Source organism: Haliotis rufescens, unplaced genomic scaffold (genome assembly GCF_023055435.1).
Source record: "Haliotis rufescens isolate VD_foot unplaced genomic scaffold, xgHalRufe1.0.p SCAF_43, whole genome shotgun sequence".
Taxonomy (NCBI): domain Eukaryota; kingdom Metazoa; phylum Mollusca; class Gastropoda; order Lepetellida; family Haliotidae; genus Haliotis; species Haliotis rufescens.
In genome coordinates, this window is record NW_025964146.1 from 1,998,858 (window position 1) to 2,017,277 (window position 18,420).

An 18,420-nucleotide genomic window follows, 5' to 3' on the forward strand; every position below is an offset into this window, starting at 1 on the left:
TCTTTGAACAGTATTTTACTTTTATCACATCAATGTGCGAGGGAGTTATGTTAAACGTCGCTTTTAACAATATTCGAGTTATATCACGGCGTGTCAGCTTAATGTGGGAGGAAAGCCCGAAGTGATGCAGGTCTTAAGACATTTACTACTTCGGTAAAACCCACGAGCATGGGTATGGTGCTGACAAACCTAGAAACATAGTCGGGGCGAACCAGGATTCAAACCCATAATCAAAGGTTTCTGGGGTGCCCAAGGGACGCAACTCTGCACAGCAAATTGCGGCGCCTTAGACGACTGGGCCACCCGTGCCCCTTTTATCACAACAGCTATATGCAGGGTTTTAATATGACTTACAAAAGTGGGGACCACCAACTATTAATTTTAATATTCCTTGCAGGCAACAGGAGAGTACTGTAATGCAGTAAACTGGCGTAGTGAACAGTATGTTTTATAATGGACTTGTCATGATTGATAGATGACATGACAGACACCAATAACTGCTCTTGATGTGCTGTAGGTACAGTCAATATTATTGGGCATCCCTTGGGATGCGGTATCTTCTTTTTCTGCGTCCAATCAACATTTGAGCATCATGTAAAACTCTGGGAAAGCACAAAGAAATGCAACTACTTTTGGGAATCTTCCAAAGACTCACTACACCAGTAAGACAGCCGACTCGCTACACCAGTATGACAGCCGACTCACTACACCAGTATGACAGCCGACTCACTACACCAGTATGACAGCCGACTCACTACACCAGTATGACAGCCGACTCACTACACCAGTAAGACAGCCGATTCCCAGTGATGAAGGCAAGCGATGAGAGTAACCCTGGTATAAGATTTTACTGGGGGTTCCAGCTTGGCACGATGTAGTCAGCACCTACCATGACAGTTTTGGGGGGAAGACTCTGGCTGAAGACGAGTGTCTGGAAGTGTCCGAGAAAGCTGGACAGAGCTTCTCTATTCTCAGACCGCGAGGATGACTCGATGGCGGAACGGAGGTGGAACAGCAGACACTGCCAAATGAACATCAGGTGGGACTCTGAAACAGTGAGTGAGTGAGTGAGTGAGTGAGTGAGTGAGTGAGTGAGTGAGTGAGTGAGTGAGTGAGTGAGTGAGTGAGTGAGTGAGTGAGTGAGTGAGTGAGTGAGTGAGTGGGTGGGTGGGTGAGTGAGTGAATGAGTGAATTATTCACTGAAGCTTAAACTCAATAACTTGCGGGAAAGTAATTGGATTGGATGGCCCATTTTAGTGTTGTGCTAACCTACCATTAACCTACCCAGTCTTGTACATCCACCCTGAATGCTGACACACCCACCCTGTATGCCGACACACACACCCTGTATGCCGACACACCCACTCTGTATGCCAACACACCCACTCTGTATGCCGACACCACCCTGTATGCCGACACACCCAACCTGTATGCCGACACACTCACCCTGTATACCGACACCACCCTGTATGCCGACACACCCACCTGGTATGTGAGGTCCCTGGGCACAGACAAGGTCAAGACTACTGGACACTATCACAGAGGCATGTTTCAGGAACATGGGCGTCCCGCTGACCACTTCACATGCCAGACCATCTACAACACAAACAGGGTCAAATCAAATAACAGCCAAGAAGATTTAATAGGAAAAGTGTGCCCCAAGAAACTACAGTCCATAGCCCGAACCTTTTCGTTTTTTGTATATTTGGATGCTATTATTGAACAATTACCAGCTGAGCTTACAAAACAGTCACCCCTCAGACTAGTAGCTGAAGTCTTAGACTGTAGGCATACACTATTTTAATGCCATTGCTTCAATCTGGGAACAAATCTTCATGAACTACTCAAAAACGTCAAGGACAACGTGAATCACTGGATTATTTATAAGCTGCCGTCATATAGCCGTAAGATCTCTAAGTGCGGCGTTAAACAAGAAATAAACAAAAAAAAACAACAACAACAAATAAACAAACAAATAAACAACAAACAAATAAACAACAAGTAAACAAACAAACAAACAAACAAACAAACAAACATACCGAGTGAAAAGCTGACCCTGGGGAGATCCGACATCTTGCTTGGACACACAAGGACGTGGGCGAGGATGTCACAGCCCCGGAGTTGCAGTGTGGGGAAGACGGGGCGGGACAGGCCGGGGCTGCTGACAGTCAGATTGAGGCGGGGAGTGGCAGGACTGGACAAAGCATTCTTCAGACCTGAAACATCACACAAGGAGTGAGTGAGTGAGTGAGTGAGTCGGGTTTTAGGCCTCTTTCAGCAACATTCCAGCCAACTAATGCCAGGAGCATTGTTCCTGCTGGCTTTTGATTCCTGGTGAAGGGCAATACAAAACATCACTAGTCCCCTAATTGTTGTCAGTCTAGGAAGATCCAGGGTAGAATAGGCCTTCAGCAACCCATTCTTGACGTAAAAGACAACTGTGGGTGGTCAATCTTGCTGACTTGGTTGATGCATGTCATTGTGTCCGAATTGCATGGTTCGATGCTCATGATATCAATCACTGGATTGTCTGGTACAGTCTTGATTATTTACAGACCGCTGTCATATAGCTGGAATATTGCTGAGTGCGGCGTTAAACAACAAACAAAACAAACAAACCAGTCTAAACTTTCAACAATTCTTTTTTTTTTAATTCATTCCAGATGTTTGATGCAATGACGTCATCTCTGAAGTAACTTAGTTACATATAAAGATCATTCACACAAAGTTCAGTCACAATTTTTTCTTTTCTTTTGAATATTCCACAGATATATATTTAATATCAAAGCAAAGCAAATTGTTATTTTTTTGCACTAAAAATAGTCAAGGGGAAACCCTGATGGTAACAGACAAGCTAACTTCGTTCGAAAAATATACTTATATGAATATCATCGATGTTTTGTTCAACAACAAAGATTCATCACGTTCATAGGGTACTTTGACTGGCAGTCACATGAATTATCGGACCGTCTTATTTCACCGGTAAAAATTACCGGTAATCGGGAACACTGAGGAGTGAGTGAGTGAGTGAGTTGGGTTTAACGCCGCTTTTAACATTATTCCAGTTATATCACGGCGTGTCAGCTTAATGTGGGAGGAAAGCCCGAAGTGATGCAGGTCTCAGACGTTTACCACTTCGGTGAAACCCACGAGCACGGGTATGGTGCTGACAAACCTAGAAACATAATTGGGGCGAACCGGGATTCGAACCCACAATCATAGGTCTCTGGCGTGCCCAAGGGACGCAACTCTGCACAGCGAATCGCGGCGCCTTAGACGACTGGGCCACCCGTGCCCCCGGAACACTGAGGAGATATGAGCTTCACATATTGTACCCATATGGGGGGAATCGAACCCGGGCCTTAGGTGAGACCAGCGAGTGCTGTGGTAATCATCTACAGAACATCACAAAGGCTACAAACCCATGTGTGGCGTTGTCGGCGTCATGGAGTTGGCAGGGCTGTTCCTGTTGCCCCCAATACAGAAGTGGAGCAGCGGAACCACCACCTGGAGGGACAGAAGAGTGAGTGAGTGAGTGAGTGAGTGGGCGGATGAGTGAGTGAGCGAGTGAGTGAGTGATCGAGTGAGTGGGCGGGCGGGCGGGCGGGCTGGTGGGTGGATGGGTGAGTGAGTGAGTGAGTGGGTGATTGAATAGGTGGGTTTGGATGGGTGAGTGAGTGAGTGAGCTGTTATTTCAATTACAAAAACATTCTCATAATTATCCTCTCTGCTTGTATTTCTATGACTTATCTGCTGTCTTTACAAGACAGAGCCCTATCACTGTCATCTTCCCAAAGCAAGCGAGTTAACTGACTATAGAAGTCCAGTTTCCACCCTTGCCGAACTAGGCTGGTATTATGGAGTTACATTTTGGCTGGACTAACGAGTCTATGCATAGTCCAATCAAAATCGCGCACCAAAATCGAAATCCGGTTCAAAAAGTGTCATGCAGATTTCGGTCGACCGCAGGATTTGCAAAAAATGAATATTTTAGGAGCCAAACTTAAGTTTTTGGGAGCCATCAGATATCTTACACAGATATTGTCACCAGTTATGTTTTAGGTAGCCAAGTGGTAGATAAATTTAGGTCACCAATCATAGAATTAAGTCGCATTTGGCCACCAAAATGGTCGCAACTTGAGGACTGAACGCTTAACTAAGTTTGCCAGCTTACTTTCTATATATATCATTATTAATAAAACGCTGAAATTTATGTAGGCCCAGGTACAGCAAATATATTCACAGCCAAAAAACAAGGCTAACCATAAAAACAAATAGAGAAGTATGTACGTTAAGAGAGAGTTTTCCAATGTGTACCAGTTAATGACAAAATGACAAAATCAGTCATGTGACCACAGTGTGTCCTAATTCTTTTCAAGATATGCTGCACATGATGCCCAAACTTGACACACTAAACCTGCATGAGACAAATGGTGTATCTGGAATAATGGATCTATGACATCACATGTGATGCGTTCATGAGTGTAGGTTCACACAACAGGACCAATCCAATATCTCTTGAATATGAGTAATTCTTCATATATCACCAAACGAACGTTTTTCCCTTTTCTTTTGTCGTTGAGAATATATTTTCAAAATGTTACATTGCTGATATTCTCATGCTTTACATCCATCTTCATCAGGAGACACAGATTCATAAATATTTCAATTATTCAACACCACAAAAAAAACGCAACCTAAGTACCTACCTGGTCGAAGTTTTGGGATATTTTCGGACCAAGAGCTTTGACAAAATGCCACCATATTTGAAGCTTCTCCATGGCAACACTTTCCACTTTGGCATTATTGATTTTGAAAACTTGCATTATGAGTTTTATCCTCTTTGGGTCACTAATTATGCCTGAAAAAACAACAACAAACAAACATCATATCCCACAGTACCTGACAATGATCAAGTAAACATGGAAACACCAGAACTATACCATGAAGACTATTAAGTTGAGAAATATTATTATTATCAATGTTGTTTAACGTTGCACTCAGCAATATTTCAGCTATATGACGGTGGTCTGTAAGAAGTCAAGACTGCACCAGACACACCTGTGACTGACATCATGACATTTATTCACACAACTGGGATACAATGGCATGCAACCAAGACCTCCAAGCCTGGCACATTAAGATGAATCTTATGACCAGCATAGACTGCTTGGACCAATAGAAAAGCCTCACCCGAGTGTCTTTTCATATCAAATATATCAACATGAATCAATAAAAGTTTAAAACTTTGATGTTTGCCTAATTTTGTAACCCTACATATATCCCTGCAGTAACTGATGACGTCATAATGGTCTGCAACACACTGTCATGCAACTTGATGTCAATCAAATATTATCTTGACAGTGAAAATCCGGGGTAGAATTGTCTTATGCTTGTCGTAAAAGGCGACTATGCTTGTCGTAAAAGGCGACTAACGGGATCAGGTGGTCTGGCTCGCTGACTTGGTTGATGCATGTCATCGTATCCCAATTGCGTGGATCGATGGTCACGGCGTCAATCACTGGATTGTCTGTTCAAGACTCGACTATGAACAGACCGCCGTCATAAACCTGGAATATTGCTGAGTGCGGCGTTAAATGACAAACAACCAACCAAACAATATCTCATGTGGAGTGAGTTGGGTTTATCGCTGCTTTTAACAGTATACCAGTTATATCGCGGCGTGTCAGCTTAATGTGGGAGGAAAGCCCCAAGTGATGCAGGTCTCAGACGTTTACCAGTTCGGTGAAACCCACAAGCATGGGTATGGTGCTGACAAACCTAGAAACATAATTGGGGCTAAGCGGGATTTGAACCCACAATCATAGGTTTCTGGCGTGCCCAAGGGACGCAACTCTGCATAACTAATCGCAGCGCCCCCTATCTCCAGCCAGTTTTGGATGATAAATTATCCAGAATCCCTTCAGGGGCAGCAGGTGACAATGGTAAAGAACAAGACGATGGACACAAGTGACACTTACTTGGATTAAGTGCAAAGTTGTCGATGAGGTGTTTCCAGGACTTGAAGGCCTCTATTTTCACCTCGGCCAGGGCGTGTTTGAAGCCCAGCTCTGCCAGCGGCAGCATGTGGTTGATGAAGCTCCCGTGGTGGAGTTCCTGGAACATGACATACAGTTGGAACATTATTAAATCACAAAACCAAACCTAATTCAAACAAGACTGGTTTATTCCTTGTTGGATCAAGAACAAGATGCACACAATGGTTCCAAGTATAGAAACATGTATCTATTACATCACAATCAAATAGAACATATTCAGCATATCTGTAACCATGGTAACTGAAGAATCGCACAGGTAGTCTGGAAGAGAATATCGAACTCAGACTGTCATGACGTAAGTATGGCATTTATAACAGCTGTAATTCAAACAGTGTTTGATGAATGGGCATCCATTAAGAACATAGATGTTGTTACTTACTTCTCCGAAAAGCTTCACCAGAAATCTCCACACTTTTAGCACGTATATCTCGTTGCCATGGAATAGTTTCTTTAACTCCAGACATAGTTTCTGTGTAGGACAACAATGAAAAGAGTGAGTGATTGGTTTAATGCTGCTCTGAACAATATTCCAGTTATAACCCGAAAAACCGAAGTCAGTCGTAAAGTGGGTGAGTTTGGTTTAACGCCACTTTGAACAGTATTCCAGTATTCAGCTTAATGTGGGAGGAAGGGCGCAGGTCTCAGGCCTTGCCCACTTTAGTGAAACCCATGAGCACGGATATGGTGCCAACATACAGAAACATAACCGGGATCCTGACATGCCCAAGGGCCGTAACTCTGCACAGCAAAGTTCAGCACCTTAGACAACTGGGCCACTCCTGAGCCCCACCAGCCTAAGAAATATCAACATAAATATCATCAGATCTCGGCCTCCATAGTGGAGGCAAGAGAAGGACCAAATCAAGGCAACACTAAAGACAATTGTATTTGTTGTTATGAACTAGAGCTGAGTATCATCTGGTGTCTTGCTATACGATTTGTATCACGATACAGACCGATGATACTACTGGTATCACGATACACCACATCAAAGAGTAAGATATGATGACATCACTGAAATACAGCTCTGAAACCTCTTTCTTCATACATTTATTTATCGTTATCTTAAAAACATAAACAAAGAGAACCACAAGAACAAAGAGTTTATAGAAGGGATGCTTATTGAATGTAACAGTAAGTCGGCACGTTATCTGCTACCACATCCTTGTGTTCTGCCATGCTTACAGGTGGCGCTGTGCTACTTCTGCCATTGTGGGAGGTAACTCTATAAGTTCCTGTTCTATTTATAGCATATCGCGATTTCACAAACTGATGATTCAAGTATCGTGTGTACCTAAGTATCGAGGATATCGTAGGTATCAGTGAATCTTTACAGCCCTCATGGGAACTATTCCCCTCACGCAAGATTCGACTTACAGTTCTGAAGTCCTGGACAAGCCCGGTCCTCAGCTCCTTAACACCGACCATCCAGGGTAGACACGTGTCCAGCAGCGGGAGGATTCTCTCGCGGATCTTGATGGCGGGGTGAGCAACAAGAGGTACGACCAGCTTGGCCCACTTCAGACAACTGGACTTCATCTCAGAGGGAGTCTGCTCCACAAGCCTGGCGTCAAGATACCAAATATCCGTCAAAATAACGAGGACGACAACCAGACAACACTTTCCAACAGCTAGCAAGGTCACATGTTTAAAAAAATACTTTCAGATCTTATACAAACCAATTGGCTTGGTTGGTTGAATAAAACTAATATTAGTAACATCTTAATATTTTTTACATTTGTATGCTTATCCTGCATTACTCCTTTATGCACTACTGCTGATTTTTTTACACAAAGACGAAGCTGTGTGTGGTCCAGCTGAAGAAGTTGTTCCAAGCAGTGTGGCATATCCCATCACACAGTCTAATGTGGTAAGACTGACTCCTGTCGTGGATGGCCTGGAGATGAGGATGAATAGCTATTTCCAGGCATCAAGTTGAGGATAAATCGGCGGATAAAACCCTGGGCACTGAAGGTGTTCCACCTCATCTTCAGCACCCATGACCGAGGAGAGAGGTGGGATAGTGAAGGACCTGCCAGGCTGTCCTGGGAGTAGATTCTTGGCTATTAAGTCCAAGGCCCAAGGTGAACGGTTTTCTGCGCCCTTCTCTCAAATTGGACCAGGGAGATGTCGAGTGTGTGTAGACCGCTAACCCTTTGCCATAGGTAGAGCCAAGAAGAAAAACGTCTTCTTGGTGAGGTTAAAGAAGGAAGCTGAGTCGACAGGCTCAAAGGGAGTACCACGCAGAAAGCTTCCTCAGAATGGTGCCTACAAGGACTTCGGAGGCATGTGCTGGAACGGCATCTGCGCTGGACCAAATATGGGGCGCTGCAATCACAGGAGTCTGAGAAGGCGCCATGGTGTAGAGGCTAAGAGGCGCAACCGCAGGAGCAGACGGCAAACGATGCACTTAGGTCAAGCGCAGGTATCACGCAGGCGTCAGAGGCGCCTGGGGAGGCGTAAGCGTCTGACTGGACATCAGCGCCTCACACAGCTGTGACGTCATCTCTTCCGTGGTCACATCGGCGCTGTGTGAAGAGATTAGCACAAAGCTAGTTGGAACAACGTCTCCTTCTGCTGGACCTCACACAGCTTCTTCATTGTCAAAAAATCAGCAGTAAATGCATCAAGGAGTAATGCAGGATAAGTTAAAAAATAGGAAAATAAATGGTAATTCTGTTTAAAGTTCAACATGTCTTCTAGTTTAACAGTGACATGTACCGGATTCCCCATAATAGGCACCCTGGTGCTTAGAAAAGTGACAATGGGGGGCAATAATTTAAACCAAACACAAGTTGTTTTCGGGGGTCAATTGGTAGTGAACAAACTTGTTCAAACATCAATGACACTGAAAACTTTTTCCATTCTTGTTACAAGGCAACTGTGTGCCCCTTCTGCACTGCTGTTTAGTGCACATTTACATCAGCTGAAAACTTTTTTTGTTTTGTTTGCTGTTTGCTGCACACAGCAATATTCCAGCTATATTCAACGGTCTTTAAACATTCGCATCTGGACTAGACAATCAAGTGATTGACATCATGAACATCGATCCACGCAATGGGATACGATGGCATGCAGCAAGCCTGACCACCCAATCCCGTTAGTCGCCTCTTAAGACAAGCATAGTTGCCTTTTACGGCAAGCATGGGTTGCTGAAGACTTATTCTACCCCGGATCTTCACGGGTCAGCTGGTGAGTGTCTTACCTCGTGACAACATTGAGGGCTTCGTATTCCACGGCAGTCGACTGGTTCTTCCACTTGGTGAAGGCAAGGTCACACGTGGCCAGCAACATCGGCAGCTGAAACGAGGATCCAGCCATTCAGGGCGATCACAGGTCAATAGTTGCTGAGGACCAACCCTACAGTTTTAGTAGGACATGTCCGAGGACAAATCTGACCAATATCACATCATGGATTTTAGAAAGTATCCACTTAGAAAATATCAAATGGCCATCTCATCTTAGTCAGTTTTTCATTGTGATTGAACCCCTGACCTTCCGCTCACTGGGTGAACGCTCTACCACTAGACCACAGAGGCTGTCAGCACCAATACAGACTAAATAAAGGACCTGGTACGATAAAATCAAATGTCAGGCGGTATTTATTTACATTTTTAGCCAACTTGACATCAGCTTTTTCCAATCCATTGACATGTCTCTTACGACCAGCATAGGGGACCTATTCTAACACAGAATCCCCATGATGTAGACCAGCATAGGTTGCCGGGGACCTATTCTAACACAGAATCCCCGTGATGTAGACCAGCACAGGTTGCCGGGGACCTATTCTAACACAGAATCCCCGTGATGTAGACCAGCATAGGTTGCCAGGGACCTATTCTAACACAGAATCCCCGTGATGTAGACCAGCATAGGTTGCCGGGGACCTATTCTAACACAGGATCCCTGTGATGTAGACCAGCATAGGTTGCCGTGGACCTATTCTAACCCAGAATCCCTGTGATGTAGACCAGCATAGGTTGCCAGGGACCTATTCTAACACAGAATCCCTGTGATGTAGACCAGCATAGGTTGCCAGGGACCTATTCTAACACAGGATCCCTGTGATGTAGACCAGCATAGGTTGCCAGGGACCTATTCTAACACAGAATCCCTGTGATGTAGACCAGCATAGGTTGCCAGGGACCTATTCTAACCCAGAATCCCCGTGATGTAGACCAGAATAGGTTGCCAGGGACCTATTCTAACACAGAATCCCCGTGATGTAGACCAGCATAGGGGACCTATTCTAACACAGAATCCCCGTGATGTAGACCAGCATAGGTTGCCAGGGACCCATTCTAACACAGAATCCCTGTGATGTAGACCAGCATAGGTTGCCAGGGACCTATTCTAACCCAGAATCCCCGTGATGTAGACCAGCATAGGGGACCTATTCTAACACAGAATCCCCGTGATGTAGACCAGCATAGGTTGCCAGGGACCTATTCTAACACAGAATCCCTGTGATGTAGACCAGCATAGGTTGCCGGGGACCTATTCTAACACAGAATCTCTGTGATGTAGACCAGCATTGATTGCCAGGGACCTATTCTAACACAGAATCCCCGTGATGTAGACCAGCATAGGTTGCCGGGGACCTATTCTGACCCAGAATCCCCGTGATGTAGACCAGCATAGGTTGCCGGGGACCTATTCTAACACAGGATCCCTGTGATGTAGACCAGCATAGGGGACCTATTCTAACACAGAATCCCCGTGATGTAGACCAGCATAGGTTGCCGGGGACCTATTCTAACACAGAATCCCTGTGATGTAGACCAGCATAGGTTGCCGGGGACCTATTCTAACACAGACAGAGGCTACAGTGTAATCAGACTGCCTCACCTCCTTGACGACAACGGCTTCAGCTAGAGTCTGTTTGCTGAGACACCACAGTGCCCGAGTGGCGGTCGTCTTGTCCTCTGTCTTCTCCACACATTGTCGCAGCAGTGTGAGGAGCTCGCAGCTGGTGGCCGGATTCAGGAACCTACCAAGCAATGGCACATGGGTAAAGGGAGAGTTTAACACAGGCACGGAACAAGACATGCCTTAGAATTTCTTTTTTTGAAGATGACTCGAGAGGACTAGTGAAAACTTTATTTCACTCCTCAGAGTTTGTAGTAAGTACTGCCTTAACAAGACAAACGTGTTCCTACATAAGTTTTATTCCCTTCCAATTTATCGCAAAATTCAAGCATCGAGAACTGGTTCAGAATTATAGCCCTCAAATGCTACTTGTCTATGACTACTATTACAGTGTTCCCCCAGGTTCTTAAAATTACTAGCCCCCTCTCACCCACCACCCCCCCCACAATTTTTGTCAGTCCCAACTTTCAACAAATGAAAAATGTATGAAATTACCTGATCTTAATTCTTTCAACTCTTTTTTTAAATATTTCGAGACTTAATCGCTGCAAATATATATTTAACCTTGAAGCAAGCGAAATGTTATTTCCTTGCGCTAAAAGTAGACAAGAGGAACACAGATGGCAACTGACAATCTTTGTTCGAAAATTATACTTATATGAATATCGCCAATGTTTTATTCAACAAGATTTATAAGGTACTTTATTTGCCTCCACAGGGACTGGCAGTAGCATGAACTACTGGTACAAGCCTAATTTTACCGGAAAAAAACTGGTAATTACCGGTGAACGGGAACACTAAATTAATGGATTTTTACTTGGTAGTCGCAGACCAGTGTGAATTGCAGTGGCTGTGCTGGGGTAAACTGGGTCAAGGGAGAGTTGGTGAGGTGAGGTGAAATGGGGTTTAACGTCTCGTCCAAGATTATTGCACTTATATAGCGACATGCATGCATGTGTGTGAGTGTGTGTGGCTGCTTTTACAAGTCCGGACTGATGCCGATTTATAGTGCTAGCTCACTGAGATACCATGCCGCAGTTTACCATGAATACCCCACTCAGACACGGTATACTGACTCCGAGCCGACAGTCCTTGTTTTAGCCCCTTAATGCCGAGCGACAGACAGGGTAACAACAAGTACCATCTTTTAACGTCTTTTGGTATGACGCGGACGGGGATCCTTCCGCTCTCCGGGCGGATGCTCTACCACTAGACCACGGAGGCGGCCCAAGGGAGAGTTAACGCAGGGATGCTAGCCCGAGTCCTTGGGACATCAATGTATCTCGCAATATCAAAATATTTGTACTACTGATACTCTTTCGATACAAATTTATAAACATTGATTCTAAATTAATAATTCACTGGCACATACATATTTTTTAAGATAACCATGATTAGGATAGTTCATAATAAGTCTTAGTTAGATCAAACAGGTATTTTTTCTGTCAATAGGCATACAGAAGAATATATTTGATAATTAATCGTGATATTTGAATCAATATATATCAAATCTAAAATTCAATCAATGACACCCCTACTGAACTCAGGTGTGCAAATGGCATAAAACCCAAACCAGGCCTAAAAGTTGCAACTAAAACGGTCACCAATGCGACCTAAATTTCAGACTGTCTCTGTCTAAAATTCAAATGGCTACCTGGAAAATATTTTGTGGCGACTAAATTCTATTGCTACACATCTGTAGGCACAAAAATAAATAACAGCTGATATTGGAAAACATGTCTGCTTATAATAGTATTGGCAAATAATTCCTTTTAAAGTCGACAATGAACCGAAATACATAAATATTAATCATCAATTTAATGTAATTAGTACTTCATTTTAGTTGACAATGCTCATTGGATAAGCAACGATATACCTATATAATCTAGTAACAAAAATTGCATCATTGTTTGAGTCACAAATAACAAAAATCAAGTACAGTTTCCACTAATATACAATTTCAAGACTAATGCTATGACTTGTACATATTATAATAGTTATTTGATGAAAGATAATTTCAAACGCTTTTGGCTACCTACAATATTGGCTTGACTTCTTGATTTTACCACTGGCTACCTGGAAAAAAATACTTATGGCCATATGGCTACTTGGTAAAAATTTAAACTTTGAGGCCTGCAGACAATGTCAGGATGGTATTAGCAACTAAAGAAGAAGAATGGTTGGGAATTGAAGGTTACACATCAGGGTTGGTTGTGAGTGAGTGAGTGAGTGAGTGAGTGAGTGAGTGAGTGAGTGAGTGAGTGAGTGAGTGAGTGAGTGAGTGAGTGAGTGAGTGAGTGAGTGAGTGAGTTGGGTTTAACGCCGCATGGAACAGTATTCCAGTTATATCACGGCGTGTCAGTTTAATGTGGGAGGAAAGCCCCAAGGGATGCAGGTCTCAGACGTTTACCACTTCGACGAAACCCACAAGCACGAGTATGGTGCTGACAAACCTAGAAACATAATCGGGGCTAAGCGGGATTTGAACCCACAATCATAGGTTTCTGGCATGCACAGCGAATTGCACAGCACTTAAGACGACTTGGCCACCCATGCCCCGAGGTAGGTTGATAAATCTGTAACATATTTTGAGGGTGTATCAGTTTTCAGACATACCTGACTATTTCTGCATCGTGGAGACAGAAGCCGAGCACCTGCAGCGCCCCCTGGCGGACAGCGTTGGACTCATTCTGAACATCCTTCTTCAGCACTGACAACACTCGGTCAGTCTGTTTTGTCAGGTCAAGGCTGATAAAACTCAACTCATTTTCTCGCAAGTGTCTGGAACATCAATGTGTATTCATATTTTAGCATGTTTAGCAATCCAATCAGCATGACCAGACCACCCCGTTCTGCAGTATTATATTACTTCAACTAAAATCTCATTAAAACAGGGTTTAATACACAATCTAGGTTATTGCACGTACTAAGCTATTTTCATGCACATGGCTGCTTGTACTAGTCCACACTAATGCAGGTTATAGTGCTAGCTCACTGAGATACCATGCCACAGTTTAACATGAATACCCCACTCTGACACAGTATACTGACTCTGAGCCAAACAGTCCTTGTTTTAGCCCATCAATGCCAAATGCGAGGCAGGGTAACAACAAGTACCATCTTTTAACATCTTTTGTTATGATGTGGATGGTAATTGAAACACAGACCTGCTCTCTGGTACGATGTGGTCGGGGTTTGAGAATTTAGGCATCTTTAGGCATTAACATCTGGGTTATGACAATGACACCACAATTTTCATTCCTAATAACAAACACTGGGCTTGAACTCACAACCATTAGAATTTAATAGTCTACTTTCCCTGGGACAAGTATTTAAGAATAATAACATAAACATGTTTGTTTGTTGTTTAACGCCGCACTCAGCAATATTACAGCTATATGACGGCGGACTGTAAATAATCCAGACTGATCCAGACAATCCTGTCATTGACATCATGAGCATCGATCCACGCAATTGGGATAAAATGACATGCATCAACTAGGTCAGCGAGCCTGACCACCCGATCCCGTTACTCGCCTCTTACGACAAGCATGGGTTGCTGAAGACCTACCCTGATCTTCATGAGTCAAGAATATATAGAAATTCAAAACGTACAACATACAATGTTTGGAGTGAGTGAGTATGGTTTTACGCCGCTTTTAGCAATATTCCAGCAATATCACGGCGGGGGACACCACAAATGGGCTTCACGCTTTGTACCCATGTGGGGAATCGAACCCGGGTCTTCAGCATGACGAGTGAACGCTTTAACCACTAGGCTACCCCACTGCCCCTAAAATGTTTGGAAGAGTAATTTATTGTCATTTTAACATGTGCTTGGCACCTACGTTGAGAGAGTTGTGTAGGCTTCGATCTTATCATCCAGATTGCTTTTCTTGGACTCGAGCGTTGTCAAGAGGACTGTCAGATCCATGCTGCTCGGCGTGGAAGCGGCTACCATCATAATCTGACATTAACTGGAACAATAGAGGTGAAAAGATACATCGGTGCGCAGGTGCATCGTAAGTTTTCATACGACGATATGATACACAATATGTTTTCATCTGTATCGATACAAGTCAATACACTTGCTAATATATATAACTTACTACTTGTTCAATGACCTCCAGGGACTTTGTCAGTCACATGTTACAAAATGTGTTGTAATTAGCGATTAAAGTTCACTATTAAATTAGCAGCTACGAACATGTATCTTCAGCAAGATTTTCCTGTAGAACGTGCTCCGAATTATTTATAGCTATGAAGTTTCTACGCAATTTGTGTGATCGCGATATGTATGGTATTGTTACCTTGCGGGATCGTTTCACCCCTACAACAATGGGTCATAAAATAGTGACAACGTTCCGTATTTTACCCGCATTCTTTTTATATATTTTGCACCACTTTAGATAATAATCAGTTTCACAATTAATAATCACAATGATCACACAGGGTATTAAAGTTTATTTGATGTTTAATGCCGCACTCAGCAATATTCCAGCTGTATATGACGGCTTACACACCCAGGGTATTAAACCATGATAAAGAGCAAGTAAAGGGCTTAACTGATTGTTATACAGTATTTCAGTTTATCATGAAGAGTCAATAAACCTGCCATTAATCTGGGAATCGAAAATCAAAATCAGGGTATCACAGCACTCCTAATGTATGCAACAACTGAATTATTAGCATCCACAATCATAAATGCAGAGGCAGACACTTGGCTGTACCTATTTGAAGCATCCAAAACATTTAAACATTTGGAGTGTTGGAGTAGGTGAGTGAGTACAGTTTTACGCTGCTTTTGGCAATATTCCAGCAATATCATGAAGGGGGACACCAGAAATGGGCTTCACACATTGTACCCATGTGGGGAATTGAACCCAGGTCTTCGGTGTGACGAGCGAACGCTTTAACCACTAGGCTACCCCACTGCCCCCTTCACACATTTAAACATTTTGGAGGTTTGTTTGTTTGTTTTGTTTGTTGTTTAAACCTTGCACTCAGCAATATTCCAGCTTTTTGACAGCTGTTTGTAAATAATCAAGTCTGGACCAGACAATCCTGTGATTGACATCATGAGCATTGATCCACACTATTGGGATATGATGACATGCATCAACCAAGTCAGGGAGCCTGACCGCCCAATCCCGTTATTCGTCCCTTACAACAACCAGTCGCCTTTTACTTTTGCTGAAGACCCATTCTACCCCGGTTCTTCATGGGTCTGGAGGTACAATTGATGTATTATGAGTGACACTGTACACTTAAAGCAAATAACTCAACACCATAACTGAAGTTGCATATTTGTACGTTTTGAAAGAACATACTGGACAATATCTGCAAATTTTCCTTGTTTCTCTATCTCCATGACGACTTACATCATACATAAGTGGGTAAGAGCAGTGTTTAGAGCGGGCTAATATTGGGCTATGTATTGAAATATGTATTTTACATCTAATGATGTAGCCTAATGTGAAAGACTGTTTTATTGTGATGGCATGTAAATAAGTGACTACATCTCGACAACTACAATAGTACAAAAGACATACAGAAATAATCGCAATATTTCATAAATAACACATTTTACAAAATAAAACATTAATTTAGAGCCCTTTACAATTCAAGAGCACGTTGTCTGGGGTGTTTGGGCCAGGGCATATAAAAAAATAAACAATGTCATTCTAAATTACTTGGTAGAAAAAGTTGAAAAGTCTTCGACATTTCAGTCTGAAATGTTGACAAGCTCATCGTGATCGGGAAAACGCCAGACGCGGTTGCGTATAAACTGATGTCGGGAACAAAACGAGAACTCGCAAACTCAGCATCAGGTGGCTATCGTCAGCAACCAACTCGACATTCAGACAAAGTTCGACAACAATATTCTCGATGCAGACAGTTGATATATACCTTAGTATCCTAGGTACCCGTTTGTATAACTTCGTTCACCAAACATCATCCATTGACAACGTATTACTGCTATTTTCCTTTCGCGGTACAACACTCCGCCATGAAAGGGTTTCGCGGGAAATTGTCATGCGCGCGCCGGAAACAGCAGCGGATTGGCTGTCAAAAATGGAAATGACGTGGTCGTGTTTACATCGGACAGGCTGCAACTCGAGAAATAGTAGCGATAGTTAATATGATTAGTAAGCGTTAATAAGTGTACACACCCCTTGTGAGAGTACATAAGCTGTTGACTAGGTCAAGATTATGCGGGCCTCTAATCAGTGACTCATTGTATGTCTGAATTGACATGCAATAAATAATAATAATAATAATAATAATAATAATAATAATTGTTGCTGTTTGCTGGTTAAAGCCGCATAAAATAAAAATACTAATATTTGTTGTATATTGTCCTCTCTCATAACGTACGTGTTATTTAAGGCCGTATGCCGTCCGGGTACAACGCCCAGTCAACCACATTACATGTAGATCTATATATATGTAAGTCCAGCCTGGGCACCCGATCCATTTAATGATTAAAAAACATTTAGTTGATGATGAAAAGTATAACAATACTTTATATACCGGTATAAATATCATTTAACATGGTTGGTATATATTCTCTAGTTTTGAATAACCCTTCTGTTATCTATTCCCATTTTACAAGGAAAATATACAGTTAATAAAGAAATGCATTTTAATTCATTTTACAAGCGACGACTAGCCTACACTTACAGAGGGGGGCGGATCGGAAGGGGGTGGTAGGATGGTCAGGAGGTTCGACCCCACCCTCCCCCGACCCCTTTTGAAAAAGAGTAGCAGCGATTTATATAGACTAACATTTAGTCTCTGAAATGAACATATCGTACATAAAAAAACAGTTGTTCAGTTATCTTAATAAAAATATAATAAAAAGGATCCCAGTGACTCTCTTCATTTTCAGATACTGCAGTGATCTAGACATGCCAAACATTATAGACTTGCATGGGCTATTTTTGATATATATTTGTATCAGGGTCTGTAAGACAGACTACGATTTATACAGAAAATGTATTTACGTGTCTATAACGTAGGCGTTACTAACTTACTAGTATCCATCCACAATACTTAAAACCATACTTCCAAATACAACAACTGAGCCTATGGTCCTCACGTTAGTAATGAAACTTGAGTACACATCGTCACAGTCGCGGCAGCTGTCTTGCTCACACGAAACCTGATATTCCTATGATGCTAGATCAAGGGATGCAACACAAGGCGAAAAAGGGTATGTTGAAAAACATTGGGTGTCCGACTAATGGGATCGGGTGGTCAGGCTCACTGACTTGGTTGAAGCATGTCGTCGCAATTGAGTAGATCGATGCTCATGATGTCAATCACTGGATTGTCTGGTCCATACTCGATTATTTACAGACCACCGTCATGTAGATAGAATATTGCAGAGTGCGGCGTTAAACAACAAACAAACAAACGAACAAACGAACAAACGAAACGAATTGACAAGCATGAGTTGCTGAAGACAAATTCTAAACTGGACCAACCT

General features: G+C 42.9%; 1 protein-coding gene across 3 annotated transcripts in view; it reads right to left on the reverse strand.

Annotated features, from left to right (window-relative positions):
• The window catches only part of LOC124110536 (telomere-associated protein RIF1-like), a 52,889-nt gene extending 35,934 nt beyond the window's left edge, over window positions 1–16,955 (reverse strand). For all 3 annotated transcript variants that reach the window (XR_007218200.1, XM_048383046.1, XM_048383045.1), the window contains exons 1-13: window positions 16,839–16,955; window positions 14,777–14,905; window positions 13,545–13,709; window positions 10,908–11,049; window positions 9,265–9,359; window positions 7,437–7,623; window positions 6,439–6,528; window positions 5,982–6,117; window positions 4,710–4,861; window positions 3,423–3,507; window positions 2,040–2,216; window positions 1,486–1,596; window positions 890–1,047 (exon numbers count right to left, since the gene is read on the reverse strand). Coding sequence is in view for 2 of the 3 variants with exons in the window: in XM_048383046.1 (XP_048239003.1) it covers window positions 890–1,047; window positions 1,486–1,596; window positions 2,040–2,216; window positions 3,423–3,507; window positions 4,710–4,861; window positions 5,982–6,117; window positions 6,439–6,528; window positions 7,437–7,623; window positions 9,265–9,359; window positions 10,908–11,049; window positions 13,545–13,709; window positions 14,777–14,892 (1,614 nt within the window). In the remaining variant the exon portion in view is untranslated. The remainder of the gene's footprint in view (window positions 1–889; window positions 1,048–1,485; window positions 1,597–2,039; window positions 2,217–3,422; window positions 3,508–4,709; window positions 4,862–5,981; window positions 6,118–6,438; window positions 6,529–7,436; window positions 7,624–9,264; window positions 9,360–10,907; window positions 11,050–13,544; window positions 13,710–14,776; window positions 14,906–16,838) is intronic.
• Window positions 16,956–18,420: the final 1,465 nt, after the last annotated feature.